Below are 24,861 nucleotides of genomic sequence, written 5' to 3'. Positions count from 1 at the left end.
TTTCTCTCTTTCTCTCTCTCCCTGCTTTCACACTGTGACACTGGATGAATTCCCTAACTGCATTATTTTTTTTCCAATTCTCAGTTTTGTCGGGAACACAGAGATTGACGTTGACATCAAGAAGTTCTACTGCAGAGCCGGGATCAAAAGTATTCAGGTATGAGACCAATGATAAAACGCTGCCGGTGATTATAATGGTAGATTTTCTCTGGCAAAGTTTGTGAGATAAAAGATAAATTGACTTGACATTGTCATTCACCAGCTGTCACGCTGATGGATGGAAATAGAGACAGATGTGAGGTTTTATAGGTTGTCGCCCTCAGTTATTTGTCCGTGACCGCCATATTAACCTCTGACCTCTCCAGAGACGCTTTTACATAATGTGTTGACACCGCGGCCGATAAAGAAGCCGTTATCTGCTCGGCTGTTGGCAGAGGATCAGGCCATGTTTGCTGTTCAGAGATCAGAGAGGGAGAGAAAGTGAGTGGAGAGAAGAGTCAGGAACGATTTACGGAGGGTCAACATTTGCCTTTGTGTGTGGCTCAAACTTTATGGCTGCAGTCAGGTTTTCATAGGCTGTCGAAGAAATGAGTTGTTCAGGTGCCATACATGTTAGCTTGGAGCTTAAGGGTGATATAGTTAGATGATTTCTACCCTTGTTGCTTTTTCTCTGGTCAAACTGATCCGGGCGCAGCGTCACCTGCATCACACGGTTCTTGAAGAATCTCCCTTGAGGCAGGAGCGAGCTGCAGGAGGTCAGCGAGGATCAACAACAGGCTATCTTCCATCTCTGCCCTGCACCCGTCTGATGAGCAAAATTTTGTTTAATTACTCAGCGCGAGCTACAACCAAATTTGGTGCTGCAGTCGAGCAGCCTGCGTATCAGAGGTTTGAGTCACTGCAGCTGCCGATAGAGCAACAAGCTCAATGATGAGACATTGAAACATTCAGACTTTTATTAAAGGAGAGTTATCACGTTTTCTCTGATTCCTTCCTCCAGTGTATTATAGAGTTTTTTTTATTATAAATACAGCCCCTACGGATCATTAGTGAAGATAATATGTTTATGTTGTGTTAGCAGCAACAGGACCGGGATTGGCTGGGTTCATCATGTTGTTCTTTCTCCTCTCCAGCTTCACGGAACGTTGAGGGTGGTGATGGAGCCGCTGCTCGGGGACATGCCTCTGATCGGCGCTCTGAGCGTCTTCTTCCTCAAGAAACCAGTGAGTACCTTGATCTTATGTCCTGTCAACACAAACAAAAACAACACAAATCACCACTAGTTCCCATGGCCATATCACTATGGACATTATCTAAGCAAAGCCCGGCTCCGTTTGTAAGTCTGGTGGACACAAAGTCCACCTGGCCCCTTGTGGACTCTGCACTCACCAAGTTCCCAGGAACGTGTCCATGAGTTTCTGGTAAGTGAAGTGAAGTCTGGACATTTGGACGTCAGGCAGTGACTCAGTGAGTCCTCATGAGATGAGCCTGCAGAGTGTCTCCCCTGAAATCCACCTGTTTACCTCCGATACCTCGAAACACTTCTTTAAACAACAGCAGGAAGTGTGCAGTCCTAACTTTATTACATCTTTCAGTCAGATTTGAACCTGTGATTTACGGTTTTAGTTTATTAAAATGACTACACATTGACACCAGTTAGTTCTGCCCCCCTGGAGCTTATGAGGATTGAATGTCTTGTTTTATCAGTGTTTCTTTCCTCTAGTGTGTTGTATGACATGTAGCAGTGTTGTTGTTGTTGTTGTTCTGAGTAACATCCACTCATCACTCATCACTCCTACTGTTGGAACATGGCCCTGTTTGTTCTCTAAACCTCCATCAGCTGTAGCACTTTCCACCTCAGTCTCCCCGATGGCTGCAGAGCTGCAGTCCTTCTTTATCAGTGGATTCCTTCTCCCTGACTGCTGCCGTCTTCCTTCCTGTGCATCAACACATGTTATCTTCTAGATTTCAGACTTAAATGCCCACACCCACAGGAAAAGAGTTTCCATTAAAAAAGCCCCCAAAAGACATGAAATTCTTCTTCCCCTCCTGAAATCTCATTTTTTCTGGTGAGAAGTCAAACTTCAAGGAAAAGTCTGGGTTATCTGTTTCCTCTCCGTCACCTGCTGTTGGGTCAGATCTCAGCTTTGTGACTGAACTAAGATGGTGAACATTTAGTTAGCATGTTAGCATGGAAGCATTATCTGTCAAATAAAGGCGAGAACTACATTTCAAAAGTCCCAAACGAATGGTCCAAGCTCGACATTTGAAACTAAAGACGTAGTCCGGATTTAGATTTGTCATCACATCCCTTCCGCCCTGTTCTTACAGTTAAGTCACATCTTCAATGCAACTGCACTTTCCTGAAGCTTTGATCAACTGTCCAAACTTTTTTGGATGCCTGGAACGAGTCCGGTGACATTCTGTTCCAGCTGTTAAACTTATAGTTGCCCGAACATTGCCAAAATAATTTCCTTTGTCCTGACTGGTGCATTGTTTTGCTTCATTGTTTACATGGTGACATCACAGTCCCATACCAGTCATAGTCCGCCTTTAATAAACTGTCGGCAACAATCTGAGGGTTGAACAGAGACAAGTGGTTTCACTCTGGAGGAGCAACGTGGACATACGTCTGCAGATCAGGCTCAATTCAGTGCAATGACATGTGGACAGGTTCCAGTGGGTTGATGGAACCCGGACCAGTTAGCGCTGGTCTTCCACTTGACCCCCTGAGGGGCTGTGTGCTTCCACAACATTTGTTTTATTTACAAATGAGTTCCAGAGCAATCATGCATCAACGTTTGTGCTTGGGTTTTGCCGCTGACTCTGTGATTGTGAGTCTTCTGCAAGACTGGATCAAAACCAAGGACTAGTGCTTTTTGAATTTATTTACTGGTCTGACAGAAAACATTAGTATTTTACATGGTGGGGGAAAAAAAGTATGTATTTATTTGTCGTTATTTTTTTATTTGATTTTCTTAGCACAATTGGAACAAACTCTACTGGTGCTGCTGTTAGTTTGTCATTTTAAGTCCATTGGTTCATGTGTGCAGATATTCCAGCAGTTTGATTCACCACTTTAACCTCAATGCTCTTCATTCGCTTCAGCTGTAATAATGGCTTCCAGTATTTGACCTTTTAAGCCTCTTTTATGACCTTTTCCAGCTTTGCAGTCACTCTTAATCTGCGGCACACTGACACACACACACACACACATACTGACACACCCACACACCCACAGACCCACACCCACACACACACAATCCTCCCCTCTCTGACTTCCGCTCATGCTCAAACATCTATATTTCAAACACAGTCACACGGACATCAGGTCATTTTAGACCACAACTGTTACCCGGCTCACGCTCCTTTTAAGGCCGGTGGATGCTGGTATTTTGAGCTGGGCGCCTTCCCAACGCGACTCTGGTAAATTGTGTCGTGCACTAAGCGGCACAGTGTGAATGTGTGATGCCTGAACTGGACGGGCAGTTGGTGCACATCAGCTGCAGGAGCACTGCAGGCTGAGACACTCCCGCTCCTCTCGTCTGATTCCATCCTCACAGAGTAAACAGATCAGTCAGGACTGATTGCTGCCCCACCTCCGCTCCATCCAGACTCCATCCTGTTTACTGTTTGTACAAATGAACGCAGACTCTGGGTGTATTCTGTGGACTGACCAGGACAAGGCAACTCCACTGTTTGATTCTATAGAAAATGACTCTTCTTCAATACAGCTGATTATTATGATTTAGAGTCAAATAGACCATAAAGCACTGGATGTACTGAGGGGGTGAATACACTGTGAGTGACATCTAGCACCGTCCAATGGGTGCAGTTCACAGGTGTAAGTGGGTGTGCTGTGTCCTCGTGCTCTCACTCAGGCTCCACCCCCTGCACCTCCAAATAAGGTTACTTCTGGTTTCAAAAGCCCAAGATGGAGTCCATGTCCCATCTGCTAACATGGAGGAGGTGGGATGTGTAACCTATTGGTTTGGCTTCACGTTTGGGGAGCTGTCATTTCATTAGCATCATATCTTATCACACCTACAGCTTTTTGATCAGCTCAGGGGGTTGGACGTTAACGGCTTCTCCTGAATAATAGAAGTGACAAAGTAGTTGTGCTGGTGAATAAATATTAATCTTACAGTTCAATCTTGCATTCTTTCTAAAAGCTAGATTTGTTGTGCCTCTTTATCATGCAAGCAAGAATGTTATGGTGACAGTGATGGAATGAATCCTGCAAATAATGGTGAACATTAGGAATAATTGCCAAATGCAGACATACTACACTTTATATTACAGATTATTCTTAATTTAAGTCACAGTTTCTTTGTCTTCTGTCTCCTTGTATTTAACATTTTCATAATTTGTCCTCTTCCTCAGCTGCTCGACATCAATTGGAGCGGACTCACAAACATGCTGGACATTCCTGGTTTAAAGTAAGTGACAGTGTGTAATGTCTTTTTAGTTTGATCTCAAATACCTCATACATGTGATGTTGACTGTTTTTTAACTCTTATCAGTCTACCATGTTGTTAAGAGACCCAACACACACATACACACACACACTCTCACACACACACACACACACACACACACTCATATTCTTTGATAATCATGACCAGGTGGTTTCTCACCCTCTTCAGGGAGCGAGTAGGGAGAACAGCTGTGTGACATGCTCTCACACAGCTGTTTTACATAGCAGACACACACACACACACACACACACACACACACCAACATACACTTACAGACACACACAACTTTGGGTAGCTCTTACCTCCTCTCACCTCTGCACACACTTGATCCCACCGGACACACGGTCAGAGGCTCGGCTGCTGAACCCATTACATTAACCTCTGGATCACAGAATGGATTATGACCTCTATTCCCCCCCCCGCTAAGTGTTGGTATTTTTAGTAACGTGATAATTAAAGGAGAGCGGCGGCAGACAGAACCGTGATGTCGGATGTTTTAGGGGGAAGCGCTTCCTGCCAGGACTTCTTTTGGTGCCACGTTAATCTTCACTTGTTATATCTTTTGAGGTTCTTTGTTTCATATGAAGATGAGAAATACACTCGTCAGATCCACTTCACTCTGTCATGGAGAAGAAAAGATAGATCGACCAATCAAGACACGTGTGCAATAATCAGAGTAAAAAATGTAGAGGTTAACGTAGAGCAGGTTTTTATACCATCTCCATCAGCAGCAGCCATCTTTGTTGTTGATGAAAATTCCCCATTGGACACTCTTCTGTCGGCCATGAAACTTTGGGACATGACTTTCCGACCTCATCACTTATAAACCAATTCACTTCAATATACAATCAGCTCCAAATAGTAGTTTTCAATTGTGAACTTGTCAAATGTTTAATTGTTCGTCCATCTCCTACAAGCACCTGTTAACGTTCAGGTTTTAAAGTTATCATCTGCCCGTCACACCTGGTCCTTTATCTTTACTCTGTGTATCTATGGAAATAGTGGAAAGAGGTGTCAGTGTGTTGCTCGATCGCTCAGAACACACAAATACAACACGTGTCCTTCGTCAAGTTCGTTCACCAAGCAACTTAAATGTGAACCTCATGGTGGAAAGGTGCAGAGCAGTTGCCCCTGTGCCTGCCGGGTGGTAACTCCTCTAAATGGAACCGCTGCCGCTTCCTGCTGCATCACTGTTCGTAGAAACTCGTTTACAAAAGACTCCGCCCTGTGAAATGTAGCTTTCCTCGTCTGACGGGTTTGTAGGAAACCATCAGTGTGTGTGTGTGTGTTTGTGTGTGTGTGTGTGTGTGTGTGTGTGTGTGTGTGTGTGTGTGTGTGTGTGTGTGTGTGTGTGTGTGTGTGTGTGTGTGTGTGTGTGTGTGTGTGTGTGTGTGTGTGTGTGTGTGTGTGTGTGTGTGTGTGTGTGTGTGTGTGTGTGTGTGTGTGTGTGTGTGTGTGTGTGTGTGTGTTTGTGTGTGTCTGCTTTTCAGCTGCGATCAAGCTACAGATCTACCCTGACCTCACCCTCCCTACTTTCTTCCTGTGTGTGTGAGAACAGCAGGATATACACAACAGCCTGCACAGACTGCTAGATGACACAATCACACTATACACCAAGAAAAACACACACCTGCTTATGAAATATATAAGTGGTTGTTTCACATGTCAACACACACACACACACACACACACACACACACACACACACACACACACACACTGCTCAGTCTAATAGCAAAACAGATTCCTCCTCTAGGCATGATGGGTTCTGTGGAAGCCGCAGTATTAAACCATCCAACGCTCATCTGGAAGCAGTTATGTGTTTGGTTTGGTTTGAGCAGACCAGGAATCAGCACGTCAACACTAGACATACTTGACAAACACGTGACACGACAGTTTGAAACAGGCCCCGGATCAGCTCGGCTGTGTTCTAATGCAGGACACTGCTGCTCTCTAGAGGACATCCAGGGTAGTGTCGGGGTAGTTCAGCCTGTGATGAATCATCTGGAGACTTGTATTAAAACTCATCTGAAAACAAGGAGTAGTTCCTTTTAACAACAGAATAAGTAATACTGGTCTACAGTTTGATCCAGTGCTACACATTTCAAATATCATTTACTTGATTTTATTTACTAATGTTGATTTAATAGCCTGTAACTGATAGATTGAGGTAACACAGCTTTAGACAGGTTCATCGCACTCTAACTCATTTTTCCTTCTCTTCTTAAACCTAATTTATCGATATGATTTATTGTATAAACGCTGCCTCCTCCACGTTAGAAGATGGAACAAAGTTCTACAAAATTGTGGTTGTTTGAAATCCCACAATTTGAACCTATTGTTTTTTTTGTCTAATTTATTGTCTGTCTTTTTCGTGTCTGTCTCTCTGTCCTCCGTCCTTCTGTCTCAGTGGTTTATGTGACAACATCATCCAGGACATCATCTACGGCTTCCTGGTTCTGCCCAACTCCATCAAGATCCCTCTGGTGGGAGAGGCCGCTCTCGCTGCGCTGCGCTTCCCCATTCCCAAGGTAGCACTCACACCCATGCCTCCTCCACGTTAGCAGATGGGACATTAAAAGTCAAAGTTCATGTGAAGTATACGTGGGTTGTTCTGCCCTCCTCATCGGTGTCTCTAATGACCTTTGACCTCCGCTCCTGCTAATTCCCGCCCTCTGTTACCGGTTTGTGTCCTCAGGGCATCCTGAGGATCCACTTCATCGAGGCCCAGGACTTGCTGATTAAAGACAAGTTACTCGGAGGGCTGATTAAAGGCAAGTCCGACCCGTACGGAGTCGTCCAGGTCGGGACCCAAGTCTTCCAGAGCAAAATCAAACACGAGACCATCAACCCAAAATGGAATGAGGTGTACGAGGTGAGTGGGGAAGCTATCCCGAGTCGTGATGGTACTGTGAACGTTTTTCTTTCTTGTTTCCGTTGTATTTCTTCTATTCACTTTGCTGTAGCTCCTCTTTTCAGCCTCTGTCACAAAGCCATTGTCTCAGATTTAAGGTTCATTGCCCAGCTATAAAGATTCTACAAAATCGGACCATGAAGCCTTTTTACGTTTTCTCCGATTCCTTTTTGGTGGTGGAATCGAACTCAAAAACGTTCTCCTGAAAAGTTAAGACTGGATAGGATTTCAAATGTTGACTTTAAGATTAATTTGTAACACTTGGTCTCTAGATGTAGACACGTGTGGGTTCTGGGTTCTCACAGTGTCCAACCATCTGTTCCCCTCAAGGCCTCGTGTTCAGTTCTTATTAATGGATGGTTTGTATTTCCAGGCCATGGTGTACGATCACTCAGGACCCAATGTGGGCATCGAGCTGTTTGACGACGACCCTGATAAAGACGACTTTCTGGGAAGGTAACATTGATTTTTGTTAAATTAAATTGGGTGTTTAAAGTTTTTACCTCAGGCTGCTGGATCTTAAATTTGTAACCTTTTGACCTTTCACTGCTTTTACTTATACTTTATTTTGTTAGTAACTTATTGCAGCCTCATTAATGACAAGAAGTTAAGGAGAGTTATTCAACATCACCAGTTCTGAAACTATTCACAAATATACACAATATATATATATACTGAGGTATTATATAAACAAAGTGTCCGGTTTATTTTCTGTAAACCTATTTTAAAGAAATGCTATGACAGGATGAGAGAGTTTGTTGTGACGAGTCGGCCTCAGTAAAAGTGTCGTCATGTTTGTGTGTTTGTGTTTCTCAGTCTGGTGCTCAACCTGGCCGAGCTCCAGAAGGAACAGACGGTCGACGAGGTAAATGCATCTTCTCCTCACTGAGCTGCTGTGGCTTCTGGAGTCTTACAGCTACATTTCTCATCCTGTATACGTTCATCCTTCATCCCTTTTTAAATACAAATATCAAAACTTCTTTGGTTTCCAACTTAGCTTTTTTATAAAATAAGCAAAATATAAATAGTCAAAGTTCTAATGAATGCTTTACACTCTCTTCTTTATTTTTAAAAACCTTGCCGTGGACACAAATGAGTTGTTGCATCCCTTCCACTGTTCCACAACATGATTACCTCTGTTACTGTCGATGTCAACAGTGAACCTTTGTGTGTCCTCAGTGGTTTGTTTTGGAGGAAGTGGCCTCAGGGAAGCTGCACCTCAAACTGGAGTGGTTGTCTCCGCTGCCTGCACCTGACCAGCTGGACCAGGTACCGGCTTCACTTACTCAAACCTCTCATTCACATCCACTGACATGACTGTGCAGCCGACCCTTGACCTTTGCCAGTCACTGACCAATTACGCTGCCTCTCCCACCCCCCCTCCCCCCGACCCCGAAGGCGCTGATGAACATCGGTGCTGATCGCGGTAAAGCCAACGACGGCCTCTCGTCTGCGCTGCTCGTCGTCTTCCTGGATTCTGCCAGAAACCTGCCGGTGAGTCATAAAGCTCTTTCCTCCACCAACAGTTCCACGTAAATTCGAGGATTATATTTTTTTCGTCAAGATCACAGGGAAATTGTTGACGACAATGGTAATAAATCCCGGATACCCCCCCGACTAGGGTCAGCACCAACATTTAAAGAGCTATACCACATCCTTCCTACAGGTTTCGTGGTGACCCATCACATCTGGCTTAATAAAACAGACGCTTATGAAACCCTAACCTTTTGTGGAGGCTATAATAATCTTGGGAAGCACCAGCAGGGCTCTGTGGTTCTCTCGGTAGATGCTTCCTCACAGAAGAGCTGCTCAAACCCAGAGAGGATTTTTAGCTTCTGTGTCGATCACGAGTCAGACGCTGCAGGAAAACAGAAAATCCTAAAAGTTAAAGAACAGTGAGGGAAATAAAAGCTGAGGACGAGAATCGTTAAAGTTTCCTTCTCATGGGAATGTTTTAGAAAGGATCACAGTGAAAACATTGTCTCTTGTCTTGTCTCATACAGAAGTGTGTTTTCTCTTGGTTAGCGGTTAAGCCTCTGTAGTGCACGCCTCACCTTCCTCTTTTCAGCCTCCTCTTTTTCTCTGCCTCTCTTCACCTCCTCCCCCCTCTGAAGAGCGTCTTCGAGGGGAACTTGGGCTCTGGCTACTTAAAAGAGAGGCGGGCGGCGGGCCTGGTGTTCTGCGAGAACACCGCCTCTCTCTATAGGACCTTGTTTGTGAGTCTTGAGACTGTTCTCTGCATCCTAGAGCAGCTTGAGTTGAACGCTGCTGCAGACGTCTTGCTTTCTTTTTTTGTTGTTGTTTATGCTTGCGTTTGGTTTTGAAGAAAGGTTGTTAATCGTCTGCCTGATGAGCATGACTCCCTTCTAGTGCACGGGTTGAATTCCCCACCATCTTTATTTAACGTGAATGTTTTCTGTTGATTCATCACAAGAAAATAACATTGAGGGTTTATGTTTTAGGATCAAAAGCATCTTTCCTTTCCTCCAGATTTCGATATGTAACATTCGGGTTATCTAGGGTCGTGTTGAAGAAAAATAACAAGTTGGAGACGTAGAGGATAAACTCATAATATCACATCGGGTTGATTTTCAACAGCAATGGTGGTAAAGACACCAACTCCCATGATCCCTCGCTGCTTAATGATGTCGTCAAACTAGGTTTCTGGTTACTGTTTTGATTGAGTGACCCCTAGTGGCCAAAGTTACACATCATACACTTAAACCAAAATTAAAGACCGAACTGACCAAACTTTAGCAAAAGTGAGTTTTTTTGTTCGTTGAGACCAAAATAAAATTGATTCTAATCAAACTCAGTTCTGAATTAAATGATGTGGCTGCAGCTCGACCACCAGGGGGCGGCACATGGATACTGTTCCATTCAGAGCTACTGTATAAAAATACCTTTTGACAGGAACCATCTCGGCTGAGGTGAATATCGGCCGACACGGACGAGTCAATGTTTCCTTCCTCAGACCCAACTCCTGTCAAAATGTCCGTGTGTGTCTTGTCCCATCGCTGAGTCTTCAGACCGTAGCCTGTGAATAAAGATGGACGCCGCGTCTCCACTTCCTGCCACAAGACATTAATGAAGCCAAAATATCCAATGGTGCTGCCATCTTGTGGCGGTGAGCAGTGATATCGAGATCCTGCTCTCAGGATGGTTTGGCTTCACTTTCTTTGGAGCCGCCGTGTCGTCCATCTTTATTTTCAGTCGAGGAAAAGGAAGAAAACTCTGAGGCGCTGATTCTGTTTCTCCTCAATCTCATTACGTTGTGAATGAAGGAGGATGTGAACCTGAACTGTTCTGTTAGTGAGTCGTTCACATCAGTAGGAAAATATGAATGTTTCTCCGTCATCTCCACATCCAACCATCACAGCTTCCTGTGGATCATACTGGTTTCTTCTCTCTGTTTTAGTCTACTCTCTGTTTTAATCACCAAATCAAGTGTTGTCCAAACAATTTAATTTTTGGCCGATATTGGCTCCAAGTCTTCCTCAAATTTAACGATTCTTGTATTTTAATTTGGTTTTATTTTCAGTTTTCACATTTCCTCAACTCTTCATCAGCCTAATCTGAAGGATAACACTAAGAATATATTTATATATATAAAGATTTAGTTTTCAAACTCAAAAAACTTGCACTTTGGACCTCGTGACCAGATTTTATTTGGTAACGACATTAACCATGTGATCATTCATGTTGTCTATCTGTCGTGTCGTGTTGTGTTGTATTGTGTTGCATCCTCATGTTGGACGATGATGGTGATGCCGGTGTGTTCTATCTCATCCTCCTCCTCCTCCTCCCCATGCATGCTCCTTTATTCCCCTAATAACTTAGTGTGTGTGACTGTGTGTGTGCGCGTGTGTGTGTTTGTGTGTTTGCTCTCTCCTGCCTTGTCCCGGCGGAAAATCAAAGCGCAATCCGTTAGAGTTCAACCCAGCGGGGCTGAAGAAGGCCACGTTCAGTAAGGCCCTCAAGGTAACGACATGGAGACGAAGCACACCCACAAAGCTCAGACACTGAGGACCAATGTGGAGGAGACACAAAGACAGACGATCGCACATTCAACTCGTATTCCAGCCGCACAAAATAAACACTGTGAACACAATGCTCGTCAACGTACGGTGCGTTACTCGTCTCTGATTCAAGGTCAACATCCGAATGAGATGAATCGAGATTGAATTAAATGAGATATAAAATAAATACACATCAAAGATCGACAATAAAGTCGTTTTCAGACCTAAACTCTGGAAGGATTCTGGAAAACCTTGTTCACAAGAACAGGAAAGAGCTTCTGAGACTTAAAGAGAATAAAGAATAAGATCGTTATAATATGAACATCCTCTCCTGTCAACATTAGCTAACCCTAACTGTCACGGACTGAAGTGAACAAACTCCACTAATCACATCTGTCGACTAAAAACTGTGCAACGTGTCTAACAATGTGTTGTAAATACCAGCGTTGTGTTTTCTGAAGCACATTCACACTCAACCTTTTGATTCTGAAACTTTTAAATGAGCTTTTCATTCTGATCTGATGATTTTTTCCTCTGGTTGTTGGGATCTGTTCTTTATTGATAGAATGTCCTTCCTTATTCCTTCACATTAAAAGTGACACGTTAAACCATCACACCGGTTTGTCTGGCGTCGTTTACAACATGATATCATCTATGTTGTAAATACATTTAACAGTGTATTGCATGTTTTAGTCTGTAATTTAAATCAGTTTTATTGAATAATTTGTCTTAAAAAGCGGGTAAGATAACATCAAGTCAAATCTTCACCCAAGTGAGACTTCTTTTCCTGACAGAAATCTTTGATTTTAAGTTATCAAATGTAAAAAAAAAACTATTTTTCCTTTTTCTGCAGTCCGGTAAAAAAGTGACCAGTGATCCCAATCCATTAGTCCACTTCAGAGTGGGACACAAATTCTTCGACAGCAAGGTGAGATCACGGTTTATTAATTCAGTTTAATGCTTATATATATATAATATGGCTTTTGAAGATGAAAAAAATGAACTACATTTAACAGAAATATACGTTTAAGTGTCTAAGTGTGGGTTTTAACAATTGAATTGAAATAATGAAAAAAAATCGAAAAGATGAATGCAGCCATGTTTCAAAGTCTGTGCATGTACAAGACGTGATTGTCAGAACGTTTTCCACTAATATGTTCAAATCTTGCACACTAGCTCATTCAGGTTTGTCTCATTCATTTGATTTAATAAGTTGATCTCAGTTCACTCCGCTCAGTAAAATGCTGTTTTCACCAGAGAGCCTGTTCCTGCTTGTGTCTTGTATCTTATTTTGAAATGCTCGTGTTTCCAGATCAGATATAAAACCAAGGAGCCCTTTTGGGAGGAGGCCTTCACCTTCCTCATTCACAACCCCAGGACCCAACAGCTGGAAGTGGAGGTATTAGGACAACACAGAAGAATAAGTGATTGTTAAATATGGGTTTTAATTAACCATTCGTATTAATAATGATTATTAAATTAAGGATTAAATGCAAATAATTGATGCCCAGTAGAATAACTTTAGAATAAAGATAATTCAAGTGCAAAAGTAGGTTTAGTAGAAAATAAGGTATCTGCAATATAGCCATGATATTGAAGTAATACTATATTATATTGCACCAAATGATATGCAATATTGTACTCATAATAAAAATAAAGATTGCACATTATACTGAAAGTAGTAGTGTACATGACAGTTATACTGCACATATTAACAAATATTGCACTTTTGAGTGAACAAATTATTGCCCAGAATATGAAAATACAAATAAATACACAAACACAAAAATATCAATATAACATAAAAAAAAAGAATTAATACAAAAAATATTTTGCTGATATCAAACATAATACAAAAAATGTGTATTGCAAATGTAAATTAACTTTAAATTTCCATGATGAAAAGATAAAAAGAATCACTGAGAAAAAGCAAGACAGGTTATTTTAAGTATTATTGTACATCATATTTACACACGACATAAAACGTGATTTACACGCTATTGTTGCACATGGTTTAAAACTACTAATGCTCATGGAACTGGTCTAATATTGCATCTGACATGATTCTGTTGTTCTCCACAGGTGAAGGATACGAAGCACGAATGTTCCCTGGGGACGGTCACGCTGCCGCTGACTCGCCTCCTGGAGGCCGACGACATGACGCTGAACCAGCGCTTCCCCCTGAAGAACTCGGGGCCGAGCTGCACCATCAAGATGAAGGTGGCTCTGCGGGTACGAGACGCCGAACCTACCGCCATCGACAGCTTCCCGTGTGCTCAACGAATCAACTGGTGTGTGATTGTCTTTATTCCTCTTGTGTTGTTCCAGGTGTTGTGCCCGGTGAAGGACACGTCCCCCGCCCCGAACTCCGCCCCGAACTCCGCCCCGAACTCCGCCCCGAACTCTGCCCCGAACTCCGCCCCGAACTCCGCCCCCTCCTCAGTGCCGGTCCCGAAGTCCTCCGGCCAGACGACCCGACCCTCGGCCTCCTCTGACTCGAAGCTTCCCTCCCCCTCCCCCCCTGTAAACCCCCCCTCGGCGTCTCTGTCGGCCCAGGACCTGATGAACCGGCAGAAGGACCCGGGCGATTACGTCCGGTCCCCCGGCAGCACGGACTTGGGGCAGGGCGGAGCAGAAAGAGGAGGGCGGAGTCTGGCGGAGTCCGGCAGGAGCAGCTCTAACCTCGCCATCTCCGGCTCACAGCTGTACCTGGCCGGAGGCAAAGAGCCGACGCCCAGCATCGCATCAGACATCTCCAACCCCTACGCCACGCAGGAGCTGCAGCAGAGGCTCCACCAGCTGCAGAAGTATCTGTCAACCAATCAAATTCCAGTTTATGGCAAATTATGAACGTTATCTGAGAAACGTTGTGTTTTTAGCACGTGTGAAAGTTTAGTTAATACAGGAGCATCACTGTCACGTCAGCATAGAGTGTTTGTAAAGATGGTCAACATGACGGCTCCCCAGAGTGAAGTCAAAGCGTCTCGCTCGCCCCCTGGTGGCTGGATTTATAGGTCATAAACCCTGCTTCCTCCAGGTTAGAGGATGGGACATGAACCTTATTACAAGATGGTTTCTGTCATTTTAAAAGTGTCTGATAAGTTTGGTTATATCCAAGATGGCAGAGTTTTAATCTGGGATGTTTGGGCTTCGTTTCTGGAGGGAGGGATGAAGAAGTGGAGACCATGGAGACACCTTGGCTTCACTTTTGCAGAGCCATCATGTCGTCCATCTTTATATTCAGTCGCTGGTTCAAACCCAGAACCTTCATGATGTGGTGCCACCGCTTTGTGCCAAACAGAAGATCTCACCAGACTCCCCCCCCCCCCCCCCCCTCCTCTCTCTCTGTAGTGGCTCAGGTCCCAGTTACTTCCCACTTGGTGAGGTCCAGCTCACGGTCAGACACAGCTCGCAGAGGAACAAGCTCATCGTGGTGGTTCACGGCTGCAGGTACGAGCTGGCGACACTAAAGGGTTAACGCCAACACATTTTACTGGTGAGAGTTTATCGTTAAGTTGTGTGTTCTTTTGTTGTCACCTCAGGAACCTGATAGCCTTCACGGATCAGGGGTCAGATCCGTACGTCCGCCTCTACCTGCTTCCTGACAAACGGAGGTCGGGCCGGAGGAAAACTCACACGTTCAAGAAAACCCTGAACCCCGTGTACGATCAGACGTGAGTTCCTCTGCTAGACGTGCACTGTGTTGTTGATTTAACTCACGATCATTGGTCATTAACATCCTCCGTGTGTGTGTGTGTGTTCAGGTTTGAGTTCAGCGTCTCCCTCGTGGAGCTCCACAGACGGACCCTGGACGTGGCTGTGAAGAACAGCGGGGGTCTGCTCTCCAAGCACAAAGGCCTTCTGGGAAAGGTACTGACGTTATCTTCCTCTCTTTCCCATTCGTTATATTAAGTCTCTGTCTCTGCCTCTCAGTTTAAAACTGCAAATGGATCTTCTGTTGTTCTCCGTCAGGTTCTGGTGGACTTGACTCATGAGGACATCACCAAGAGTTGGACACAATGGTTCGTTTCTTTACCGTAAAACCATATTGATCCGTGTGCTTTGATAAGTGAATGTTGAGCTCGTCAGGTTTCTTTTAAAAAGGTTTTAACCCTTATTGCCTGAATTAATTTACAATTATATAAAAACAATATTATTGGTGTTTTTGGCCTCGCATACAGATGCTAAATTAAGTGGAGATTGTGAATTTCAATATATATAAATTTAGGTATGAGGCAAATTAGCGACATTAGGCATAATGGGGACGTAGCCTTAATTTAATAAATGTTGGTATATAGATTATTATATTGATGCTGCTATTGCTTGAAATTGAATAACAACACATTCTGTATAATCTTTGCTGTTCCATCATCACAGTATTTCAAATACAGCTTAACACCTCAAAATAACTTTGCTGCACAGTCCCAAGGGGCTAGTATGTATTTTCCACTCTGACCACTAGATGGCGGCAGAGTGCTTCCAATACCTTCCTTTGAATGTGTAGTATTTGCACCAGTGGCTGCCGGTGAAGAGGAAACGAGAAGCGTCGGCTGTTGAGTGATGGCTCTGTGAAGACGTAGGTTCGAGCTGTGTCTCAGGAGACGGAACCCAGAACGTCTTATTCCGATGTGGCTCCTGCACGGAGACATTTATCTCCAGGTCGCTTCTCTCTCCTCCTGACACACAACTTGTTTTCCATTGAAACTAAACAACACTCCTCTCTCTCCTGCAGGTATGAGCTGAGTGAAGACGGCCTGGCGAGGCCTCCGCAGCTATAGACGTCAACAACGAGTCTTCACCACAACATATCTCCACCCCTCCGCTCTACATCACTGCACCATGTTGTTCCCTCATCACTTGTAACTGTTAAAAACAAACAAAAGGAAACAGAAGAGCAGCTTTCGATTTATTTAATCTCATCAGTCGCAAGGCAAACGTCCCCTTTAAGAAGTGCGTGAGTGGCTGAGTATATATGCAACAAGTAGAAAACTATATATGACACAATAAACAGTAGAACAATCTATTTTTTAGTCGTAAAGGTCGATGATGCTGAGGTTTGTAAATAATGTAAAATGATGCTGGATGAAACGGACGTGGAGAGAAAGACGTCCGAGGTCTCGGACTTGGCCAAATGATTGTTTGTAATTTTATATGTTTTCATGATTATTATTATTTGTTCTTTTTTTAATGGCTCAATATTCCGAGGCAGAGCGGGGGGGGGGGGGTGCAGGGAGACACGTCACCAAAGAGACAGGAAGCATTTTATTTTGGTAACACAACTGTACGCTGGCTTTATTCCACTTTAATAACGTGTGTATTAACCATGTGATGAGAACTTTGAATACACAAATACCGTGTTAAATATGAAGCAAGTTAATTTAGCTCGACAACAGAGTCTTTTTCATCAGTTAATATACCTGCTGTTACACTGCAATGAGGCCTATCTGATGGTTTTTAAAACTATTTGCACATTTGTGTGTGTTTGTGTGTGTTTTTTTTATCTGGTCGGGGATCATCCGTGTTCTTATCAGCAATTTGAACATTTCCTAAATGAATTTAGGATGAAAACATCAAGTTTATCAGATCATTTCATCTCAAATTCATTAAATTCATGTTTTTCTAAATATAAAATTCAAAGATCTTGAACTGATGAATTCGGTAAAGTTAAATTTGAGGTCGGGTTGTCCTTTTGTTTTGAGGAACAGAATCCTCCTGCTATCACCTTCTTAAGTTTATCAATTATTACATTTATATGTCGTTATGTTGTTTGCTCATATGGAACAATCAAGAAATCCACCAACTGATGTTTTTACACTCATCCCTTTCTCCGTGCTTTATGCTAAGCTAAGCTAATCCTGGATTTTTGTTAAAAAAATAAATGAAAACATGTATTACTCAAAGTGTGGAAATATCACTATCATGTCATTCCTGTATCACGTTGGACTTTATCTAAAATGAAAAGTGCAGAAAACAGCATTTGTGTTAAAAGTATAGACTTAGAGCGATTTTCCCTCGTCTGTTGTTGTGGCTTTTATTTGATAATTAACACTTTTCACTTTTCACCAGACATCTTTAAACTCGTTGAAGTTTCTGGAGGATCCTTAAATCACAAACGTTTTTTTTACCACTTCCTGTTGACAGAGGTCGATGTGATCGTCGCTCACATGTTGTTTACGTCAACATCGGTCTTAACTCTTCATCGAGGTTCATTTTCAACACTGTGTTGTGTCGCATTTGTTGCGTCGACGCACAAAATGTGTCGTCTGAAGCAAAAACCACACAGCAGTGATAAAACAACATTTCTCTGTTTTCCTGTTTAGTTTTTTTTTAGCTTTGTGTTTGCTTCTTGTTTTTCACATTTTTGTTTAGTTCTCGGTTGGTTTTGTTTTTTTCTTTAATGTTTGTTTTCTCGTTTTGTTCACTATTGTGTGAACATTTAATTTGCTTTGTTTGTTTCATATTTGTTTTGTGTTGCCTTGTGTACATACACTTGAATGAAGGATTGATCTGATTTATATCGGTAACAAAGGATTTGGTTGTGAATGAGTTTTAGTGTCGAACACCTAAATGCGTTTGTGTGTCAATACGCAGCCAAACAGTGAATGTGTGTTGATACTGAGGTGGCTGCAGTTTGACCTTTGCCCTTTGAAAAACCAAATATTGACCTTTGCCTTGTTCTCATTCACATCAGGCATCAAGAAAGTATTTCACATAAATGTCTGTAACTATTGTTTAATGTCTCTCAGTGTTCTCTTCCAGCCGTCGTCCTCTTTGTCGTGTTTTGTGCGTCAGTCTGTGTATTTTGTGTGTCAGCCATCGTGTTTGCACACTTTGCCTCCGTGGGTGCAGTGTGTCCTCGTTTATCTTGTTTATCTTGTGCCTTAGAATCCACACGGCCCAGAGATATGAACGTGTTTGAAAAGAACCAGCGTGTTTCAGAGCGTCTCCTCAATGAAATGAATAAAGATCTTCGGCTGCAGCAGCAGGAAGCTGAACGGTCTCTGACTCGTCTTTGTGTTTCCATCACCACGCTGGGACACCAGTTCATCACTTTCCAGTCAAACCAGTCCACAGGTAAACGTACCATAAAACCACCGGTGGTCACGGGACGACGGAGACATGTTCCGTGTCTCCTCAAAGACAATATGAGCAAATTACATTAAAAAATGTAAAGTCCTTAAGTGTAGAATATTTGTTTTGATAAGTTCATAGAGTTTATTTAAGTTAATGATCAAAACTAGCTTTTAAATCTTTACTTTTCAAACATAAAAACACGAAAAATAAGTGTAGATTTATTGAGAAAACAGAAAATTGAAAAACAAAACAAAAAACGAGTTCTTTATTAATATTTAATTTTCCTCTTTATGGTTTAATTTACACACTACAGCTCAAAAAAGGAAGTTGGAGACAGAGAGGAAATTCAACACTTACAAAAATAATTAAAGAAGCAGACTGCTGAAGCTTCATAATAACTTTAGAATAAAAGGGCTGTGGATGATGACCCCATTGAGACTTTAATAAAAACATTTATTTATATAGCCACGCCCACTAATCACGCATTACAGTTCAGGTCAGAAACAGAAACTCGTGTTTCGCTTCAGATTGAATAAATCTCTCTTCTGTGCAACATCACAGACATCAGAGGACTCTAGGACTATATATATATATATATATATATATATATACATTAAAACTATAAACCAACTGGGACCAGTGCAGAGTTCAGGGCCGGTGTGAACTCTTTACTGGTCCTGGTACCACTCGGGCTGCAGAGTTCTGAATCAGCTGTAGATCCTTTCTGTTCGGGGTCGACCTCACATTTGACCTTACACAAGTCAAACCTGCTCAAAGTGAAAGAAACACAATCTGTTGTTCTGGTGAAATAGTGAAATAATCTTTATTTTATTCCTATTTATTTCATCAAAATGTTTTCTTTCCCGAAAGCACCTGAAGGTGACGCCAGAGCCGAATCTGAGCTTCCTGAATCCGTCAAGCTAGCGAAACGTCACCATGTTGACGGAAGTAACCGTCACAACAAAAGCATCATTAAAGGTGCTTGATGCTCTGCGTCACAGCTTTAACTGAGAACAGATCAAAAATACTTTGTGTTTGCTGCTATACTTGTTACTTTCTGTTGAAAAGTATTAATATTCTGATTCCCAGTGATATATGTATTATTGTGCTTGTTTTTGTTTTTATTATTTCTCTACAATTGCAGGTTATTTCACAGGTATTTTACTTCGAAGTCTTCACCGGAAGTGAGGTACCTTACAACAGGGTGAGTGACAGTGTGCAAGCAACAGCAGGAGGAAGATCTGCATCCTCCTCCTCCTCCTCCTCCTCCTCGTACATCCATCCAGCGACCGGCTCTCCTCCGCTGCTCCAGCCGCCGAGGGCCCACTGCGAACGGGAAGGAGGACAAACCAACACCCCCCTGGAACAAATGGCCTTTTAACACCGGGGAGAATAAAACCAGAAGAGACATGAATCCTTCTTCCTCCTCCTCCTCCTCCTGCTCCTCCATCCTCCGCCTCCTGCTCCTCCTCGCCTCCCTGAGCCGCTCCTCCTCTGAGCGGAGACTCGGTGAGTATCTGGATGATTCTCCTCTCTAAACGGGGCTGGTGCTCCTCAGCCATTTTGCAGCCGGAGCTCCGGAGGTTTGTGCGTCTGATCCAAGAATTCACCTGAAAATCAGACGCTTTGTTCCCGCGAGAGGAAAAGGTTCGAACCGGAGGAATAAACTCTACAAATGATTTAAAATCAAGGACCACGACCTTTTATTTATATCAGATCCAAAACTGATTAATAAAATCTGCAGAAAAATAACAAATACACACAACATGACAACAAATACACGTTTTAAAATAATACTGAATTGAAAATAGGGAAAATTTAACTGATGGAAATCGATATTAAATTAATTAGAATTTCAGGAATTAAATACAGAAAAAAATACAACAGGTGATATCAAAAAGATAGTGTTGATTCATATTTCTTTATTAGAATATTGAAGGTAAAAGTAAATCCATTAAACTGTGTAATTAGAAAAGAAGAGAGTTGCAATTTAAAATAATTCAAGAATGCTATTTACAAAATGTACAAAACAAGTACTTATTTTGTACTCAATACTTATACTAATAAATGTATTAGGTCAGAAGTTTAAATACATATTTATTGATATGTATTCAGTGATATATTAATATTTATTAGTTAAAAATAATTGTAAAATGAAACTTAAAGAAATAAAATGCTAAATAGATGATTAAAAAAACAACTCAAAGAAAGATAAAGAGTTCAAATTGTGATTTTACAACAGCGTGTGAAATCAAACAGTGACGAACAGACTTGTGTGTGTGTGTGTGTGTGTGTGTGTGTGTGTGTGTGTGTGTGTGTGTGTGTGTGTGTGTGTGTACGAATGTCCGTGTGTAGACGAGACGACAACAGTCTCTGAGGACATGAATGCAAAACAATGAAAAATGAGCTTCTCCAGTTTCTCCTGTTCCTGACAGAGGCAGCTATTGATTGTGTGTGTTTGTGTTTGTGTGTGTGTGTGTGTGTGTGTGTGTGTGTGTCTGTGTGTTTGTGTGTTTGTGTGTTTGTGTGTTTGTGTTTGACCGTACACATTAACATCTCTCATGCACAGAGTCTATATATAGCCGACACACGATATTCGCCCACTGGTTTTGGATGGAGACGACTGATGCAGAGGAGGGTGAGATCAGGAGGACGAGGAGGAAGAAGCAGGTGCTGAGAGGGTCCAGACCCGCCTCCTCTTCCTCCTCCTCTTCCTCCTCCTCTTCCTCCTCCTCTTCCTCCTTCACATTACATAACCAGCAGACAGTGAGACAGTACGGCAGCCACAGGGCCGAGCCGAGCCGTGAACCAACAGAGATCACGGAGCTGCAGAGACAGAACATGTAGACACACGTTCTCCTGAAGGTTCTTTGCTCTCATTAGCTCCGACCAGTACGTTTTGTTGGTTCTGTCTCCACGAGCAGATTATTCACCTGAACGTCCAGAGACCTGAACAAACGACCGCTCCCCCGGCTCCACAGAACAAAACTCCACTCGTACAATAGCAACACATGTTACTGCTACGTGCACGTGGAGTCTGACGTTAAACCTGTTTCATAGCCCCTTCAATCAGCAGGAAGCCACGCCCCTCAGGTCTCTATTTTAATCAAATTTAAAAATGCCTGTAAAGACGTATTTTGTTTATATTCAGCAGATTGAAAAACTCTGCCCCCCCCCCCCCCCCTCCCCCCTCACTGCTGATGTTCCTACAGGTGCAAACACAGGAAGTGTTTGGCCACTTCCTGTGTTTGCACCTGCAGCACATGGAGGGAAAGGTGAGTGACAGGAAACACAAATAATCAATACAGTAACATCTTTATAATGTAAATAATATGACTTAATGAAAAACTGAACCAATCAACACTAATTAAACGTCACTATTCTTGATGGTTCTATGTTTTTAGTCTTGATTGAATGGAGAACGATGACAAAGCACGAGCTGGATTTGAGTTTGATATCTGTGGACTAATGAGATATGGTTTAATGAAACATTTGACAGAGGATAATTCTATTCTAGGGACAAAAGAGACAAAATCATCTTAGCTGGAGGAACTCATTACACGATTCCTCAGAGAATTATTCATCGGTCTTGATACAAAGCGTGGCTGCGTCTACCTGTACTTGTCTCTGATTGGTTGGTAGAGGGGCGTGTGTGTGTGACATCAGCGTGTTGTCAGTTCTGCTTGTGTTTGCTAACTTTTTAAAATAAGGTGCGTAAAGAAAAGTATTTCTCACAGGTGCAGTTACGTCACAGAATCTCCAGACTTTAAACTCGACGTCCAGGGGGAGAAGGTCTAGAGTCTGTCACTCTGACACGTCACACTGGCACCTCCTCCAGGGAAACTGAGGAGGAGGTGCAGGTGTGAAAGCAGCTTGTGTCGTCACAGCTTAGATTTCCTGTGAAATCACAGATTATTACCAACATCTCAAGCAGAAGTGTTTGGAGATGGTGGTAATTTGATGATGATGATGATGGTGTTTCTTTGCCAAAAGTGAAATTACTAATCATAACCTCCTGATCTACGTCCACCACATGTCATCAAACAATTTCAACACAGGACGATTTATTCAAGTTACTGGAGGAGAGGAAGAGGAGGATGAGAGGAAGGGGAGAAAGGGATGAGAGAGGAGGTGATGGAGACAGAGGGGAAAGACAAAGAGAGATCACTTCCAGTTTTAGGGCCGGGCTGTTAGTTGAGCTGCAGCAGAATCAAAATGATCAAATGCTGCAAATCCCTCGTGTTGTGCTGCTCTGATTCCTACACACACACACACACACACACACACACACACACACAGTTTATTAGGAACCCCCTTTTTGTTCAGTAACGGGAAAACAGCTGAGAGTGATTCAGCCTCAACACAAACGCTCTGAAAAGGCTCGGTGCTTCTCCTCTGGTCTGTGACCCGGCTTCTTATCCACTGTCCTGACGTGTCAACACGCTGCACAGATTACATTGTGTGGCTGAGAACCGGAAAGGTCAGTGGGGGGGAGGGGGGGGGGGTGTAATGGAGACAGAAGTCCACGCTCCAGTAGTACGATGGATTAGTTATTTTCTTTGCTGTTGTTTGTCTTATTATCATATCGTCAATCACTCGTGAATTACTTTGAACTGACTAACCTGCGTTGGTCCTGTATGAATAAAGTTTGATTTATTATTCCTGTAATATTAGGAAATTATCTCGAAGTCTATGCACACACACACACATACACACACATACACACACACACACACACACACACACACACACACATCGTACTCGTAACTCTCAAGGTGACTCGGTTCTCTCAGTTTAATCACTGGCCCTCGGGAGCAGCAGGTTTCTGGTACAACAGCCAGATGGCATTGTGGGAAATGTAGTGCTGCTAAAGGCCACCGCCTGGACGCTGCTCTTTGCTCACAGGGTGAAGCTGATTGAAATTTCCTGGCGTCCCGTGTCTCCGACCTGGCGTCCGGCCACAGTGAAATACTGCAGCCTGTCTGGAGGGGGGGGGCCGGAGAGTTAGAACTCAGGGTGGAATCAGAAGTTCAAACCTACGTCCTCCTGTTCTAACTGGAGGACGGGAAATGGAAGAAAGTCTCTGTACATCACGTCATGTGACAGTGAAGGTTGTTGAAGGAGCTCTGGCAACAATAACTTCTCAGAATGAAGTTATACTTTATGTTTGAATGAAGGAATCGTTTTTTCCGTGTTTTGAATAAATCATCGTGCAGCATTTTGTATTATTACGTAATGAATCCCTTCAGTTATAAACCTCTGCGTATTCTCTTTGTCTTTTCTTTATTTGTCTTTCTTTGAGGACATTTGTCCCAAACGCTGAATGAAACCCCCGAAGCTGCTGTAAAGAAACGCTTGAGACACTTCAACCACACGATATGAGACTCACACGACTTCGTCCTGACACGTCCTCATTAGGGACAGAAGACCCTGAGTCCTCATTAGAGACAGAAGACCCTGAGTCCTCATTAGAGACAGAAGACCCTGAGTCCTCATTAGGGACAGAAGACCCTGAGTCCTCATTAGGGACAGAAGACCCTGAGTCCTCATTAGAGACAGAAGACCCTGAGTCCTCATTAGGGACAGAAGACCCTAAGTCCTCATTAGAGACAGAAGACCCTGAGTCCTCATTAGGGACAGAAGACCCTGAGTCCTCATTAGAGACAGAAGACCCTGAGTCCTCATTAGAGACAGAAGACCCTGAGTCCTCATTAGGGACAGAAGACCCTGAGTCCTCATTAGAGACAGAAGACCCTAAGTCCTCATTAGGGACAGAAGACCCTGAGTCCTCATTAGGGACAGAAGACCCTGAGTCCTCATTAGGGACAGAAGACCCTGAGTCCTCATTAGGGACAGAAGACCCTGAGTCCTCATTAGGGACAGAAGACCCTAAGTCCTCATTAGGGACAGAAGACCCTGAGTCCTCATTAGGGACAGAAGACCCTGAGTCCTCATTAGGGACAGAAGACCCTGAGTCCTCATTAGGGACAGAAGACCCTAAGTCCTCATTAGGGACAGAAGACCCTGAGTCCTCATTAGGGACAGAAGACCCTAAGTCCTCATTAGAGACAGAAGACCCTAAGTCCTCATTAGGGACAGAAGACCCTGAGTCCTCATTAGAGACAGAAGACCCTAAGTCCTCATTAGAGACAGAAGACCCTGAGTCCTCATTAGGGACAGAAGACCCTAAGTCCTCATTAGAGACAGAAGACCCTAAGTCCTCATTAGGGACAGAAGACCCCCATCGTTTCACAAGGCAACCCACCTGTTTGAGTCCCTGGAGTATTTTCCTAATGTGTATGTGTGTGTGTGTGTGTTGTGTGTGTTTACCCCCCCCCCCCCTGAGTGCATGTGTATTAGGCATGCAGTTGATTGC

The 24,861-nt window shown here is 43.1% G+C and overlaps 2 protein-coding genes across 5 annotated transcripts in view; both read left to right on the top strand.

Moving 5' to 3' along the window:
• The window catches only part of esyt2a (extended synaptotagmin-like protein 2a), a 30,539-nt gene extending 12,133 nt beyond the window's left edge, over positions 1 to 18,406 (top strand). The window contains exons 6-25 of one of the 4 annotated variants that reach the window (XM_062403717.1): positions 85 to 157; positions 1,134 to 1,223; positions 4,384 to 4,439; positions 6,889 to 7,009; positions 7,177 to 7,353; positions 7,766 to 7,848; positions 8,209 to 8,257; positions 8,572 to 8,661; positions 8,791 to 8,886; positions 9,507 to 9,608; positions 12,265 to 12,339; positions 12,724 to 12,810; positions 13,494 to 13,643; positions 13,740 to 13,798; positions 13,847 to 14,218; positions 14,763 to 14,861; positions 14,954 to 15,085; positions 15,176 to 15,281; positions 15,384 to 15,433; positions 16,144 to 18,406. In XM_062403717.1, the coding sequence (XP_062259701.1) occupies positions 85 to 157; positions 1,134 to 1,223; positions 4,384 to 4,439; positions 6,889 to 7,009; positions 7,177 to 7,353; positions 7,766 to 7,848; positions 8,209 to 8,257; positions 8,572 to 8,661; positions 8,791 to 8,886; positions 9,507 to 9,608; positions 12,265 to 12,339; positions 12,724 to 12,810; positions 13,494 to 13,643; positions 13,740 to 13,798; positions 13,847 to 14,218; positions 14,763 to 14,861; positions 14,954 to 15,085; positions 15,176 to 15,281; positions 15,384 to 15,433; positions 16,144 to 16,189 (2,113 nt within the window). In that variant the 3' untranslated portion in view covers positions 16,190 to 18,406. Of the gene's footprint in view, positions 1 to 84; positions 158 to 1,133; positions 1,224 to 4,383; positions 4,440 to 6,888; positions 7,010 to 7,176; positions 7,354 to 7,765; positions 7,849 to 8,208; positions 8,258 to 8,571; positions 8,662 to 8,790; positions 8,887 to 9,506; positions 9,609 to 11,310; positions 11,374 to 12,264; positions 12,340 to 12,723; positions 12,811 to 13,493; positions 13,644 to 13,739; positions 14,219 to 14,762; positions 14,862 to 14,953; positions 15,086 to 15,175; positions 15,282 to 15,383; positions 15,434 to 16,143 lie in introns of all 4 variants that reach the window. The other 3 variants (XM_062403716.1, XM_062403715.1, XM_062403719.1) reach the window with 3 other exon arrangements.
• Positions 18,407 to 18,410: 4 nt separating this feature from the next.
• Positions 18,411 to 24,861, top strand: part of LOC133967975 (receptor-type tyrosine-protein phosphatase N2-like) — a 107,189-nt gene continuing 100,738 nt past the window's right edge. The window contains exons 1-3 of the mRNA XM_062403714.1: positions 18,411 to 18,485; positions 19,356 to 19,463; positions 19,630 to 19,994. Coding sequence (XP_062259698.1) covers positions 19,895 to 19,994 — 100 coding nt within the window. The 5' untranslated portion in view covers positions 18,411 to 18,485; positions 19,356 to 19,463; positions 19,630 to 19,894. The remainder of the gene's footprint in view (positions 18,486 to 19,355; positions 19,464 to 19,629; positions 19,995 to 24,861) is intronic.

The sequence above is a fragment of the Platichthys flesus genome, chromosome 14, assembly GCF_949316205.1.
Source record: "Platichthys flesus chromosome 14, fPlaFle2.1, whole genome shotgun sequence".
Lineage (NCBI taxonomy): Eukaryota > Metazoa > Chordata > Actinopteri > Pleuronectiformes > Pleuronectidae > Platichthys > Platichthys flesus.
The sequence above is the reverse complement of the archived record's forward strand: the minus strand, read 5'-3'. Positions and strand labels throughout refer to the sequence as shown.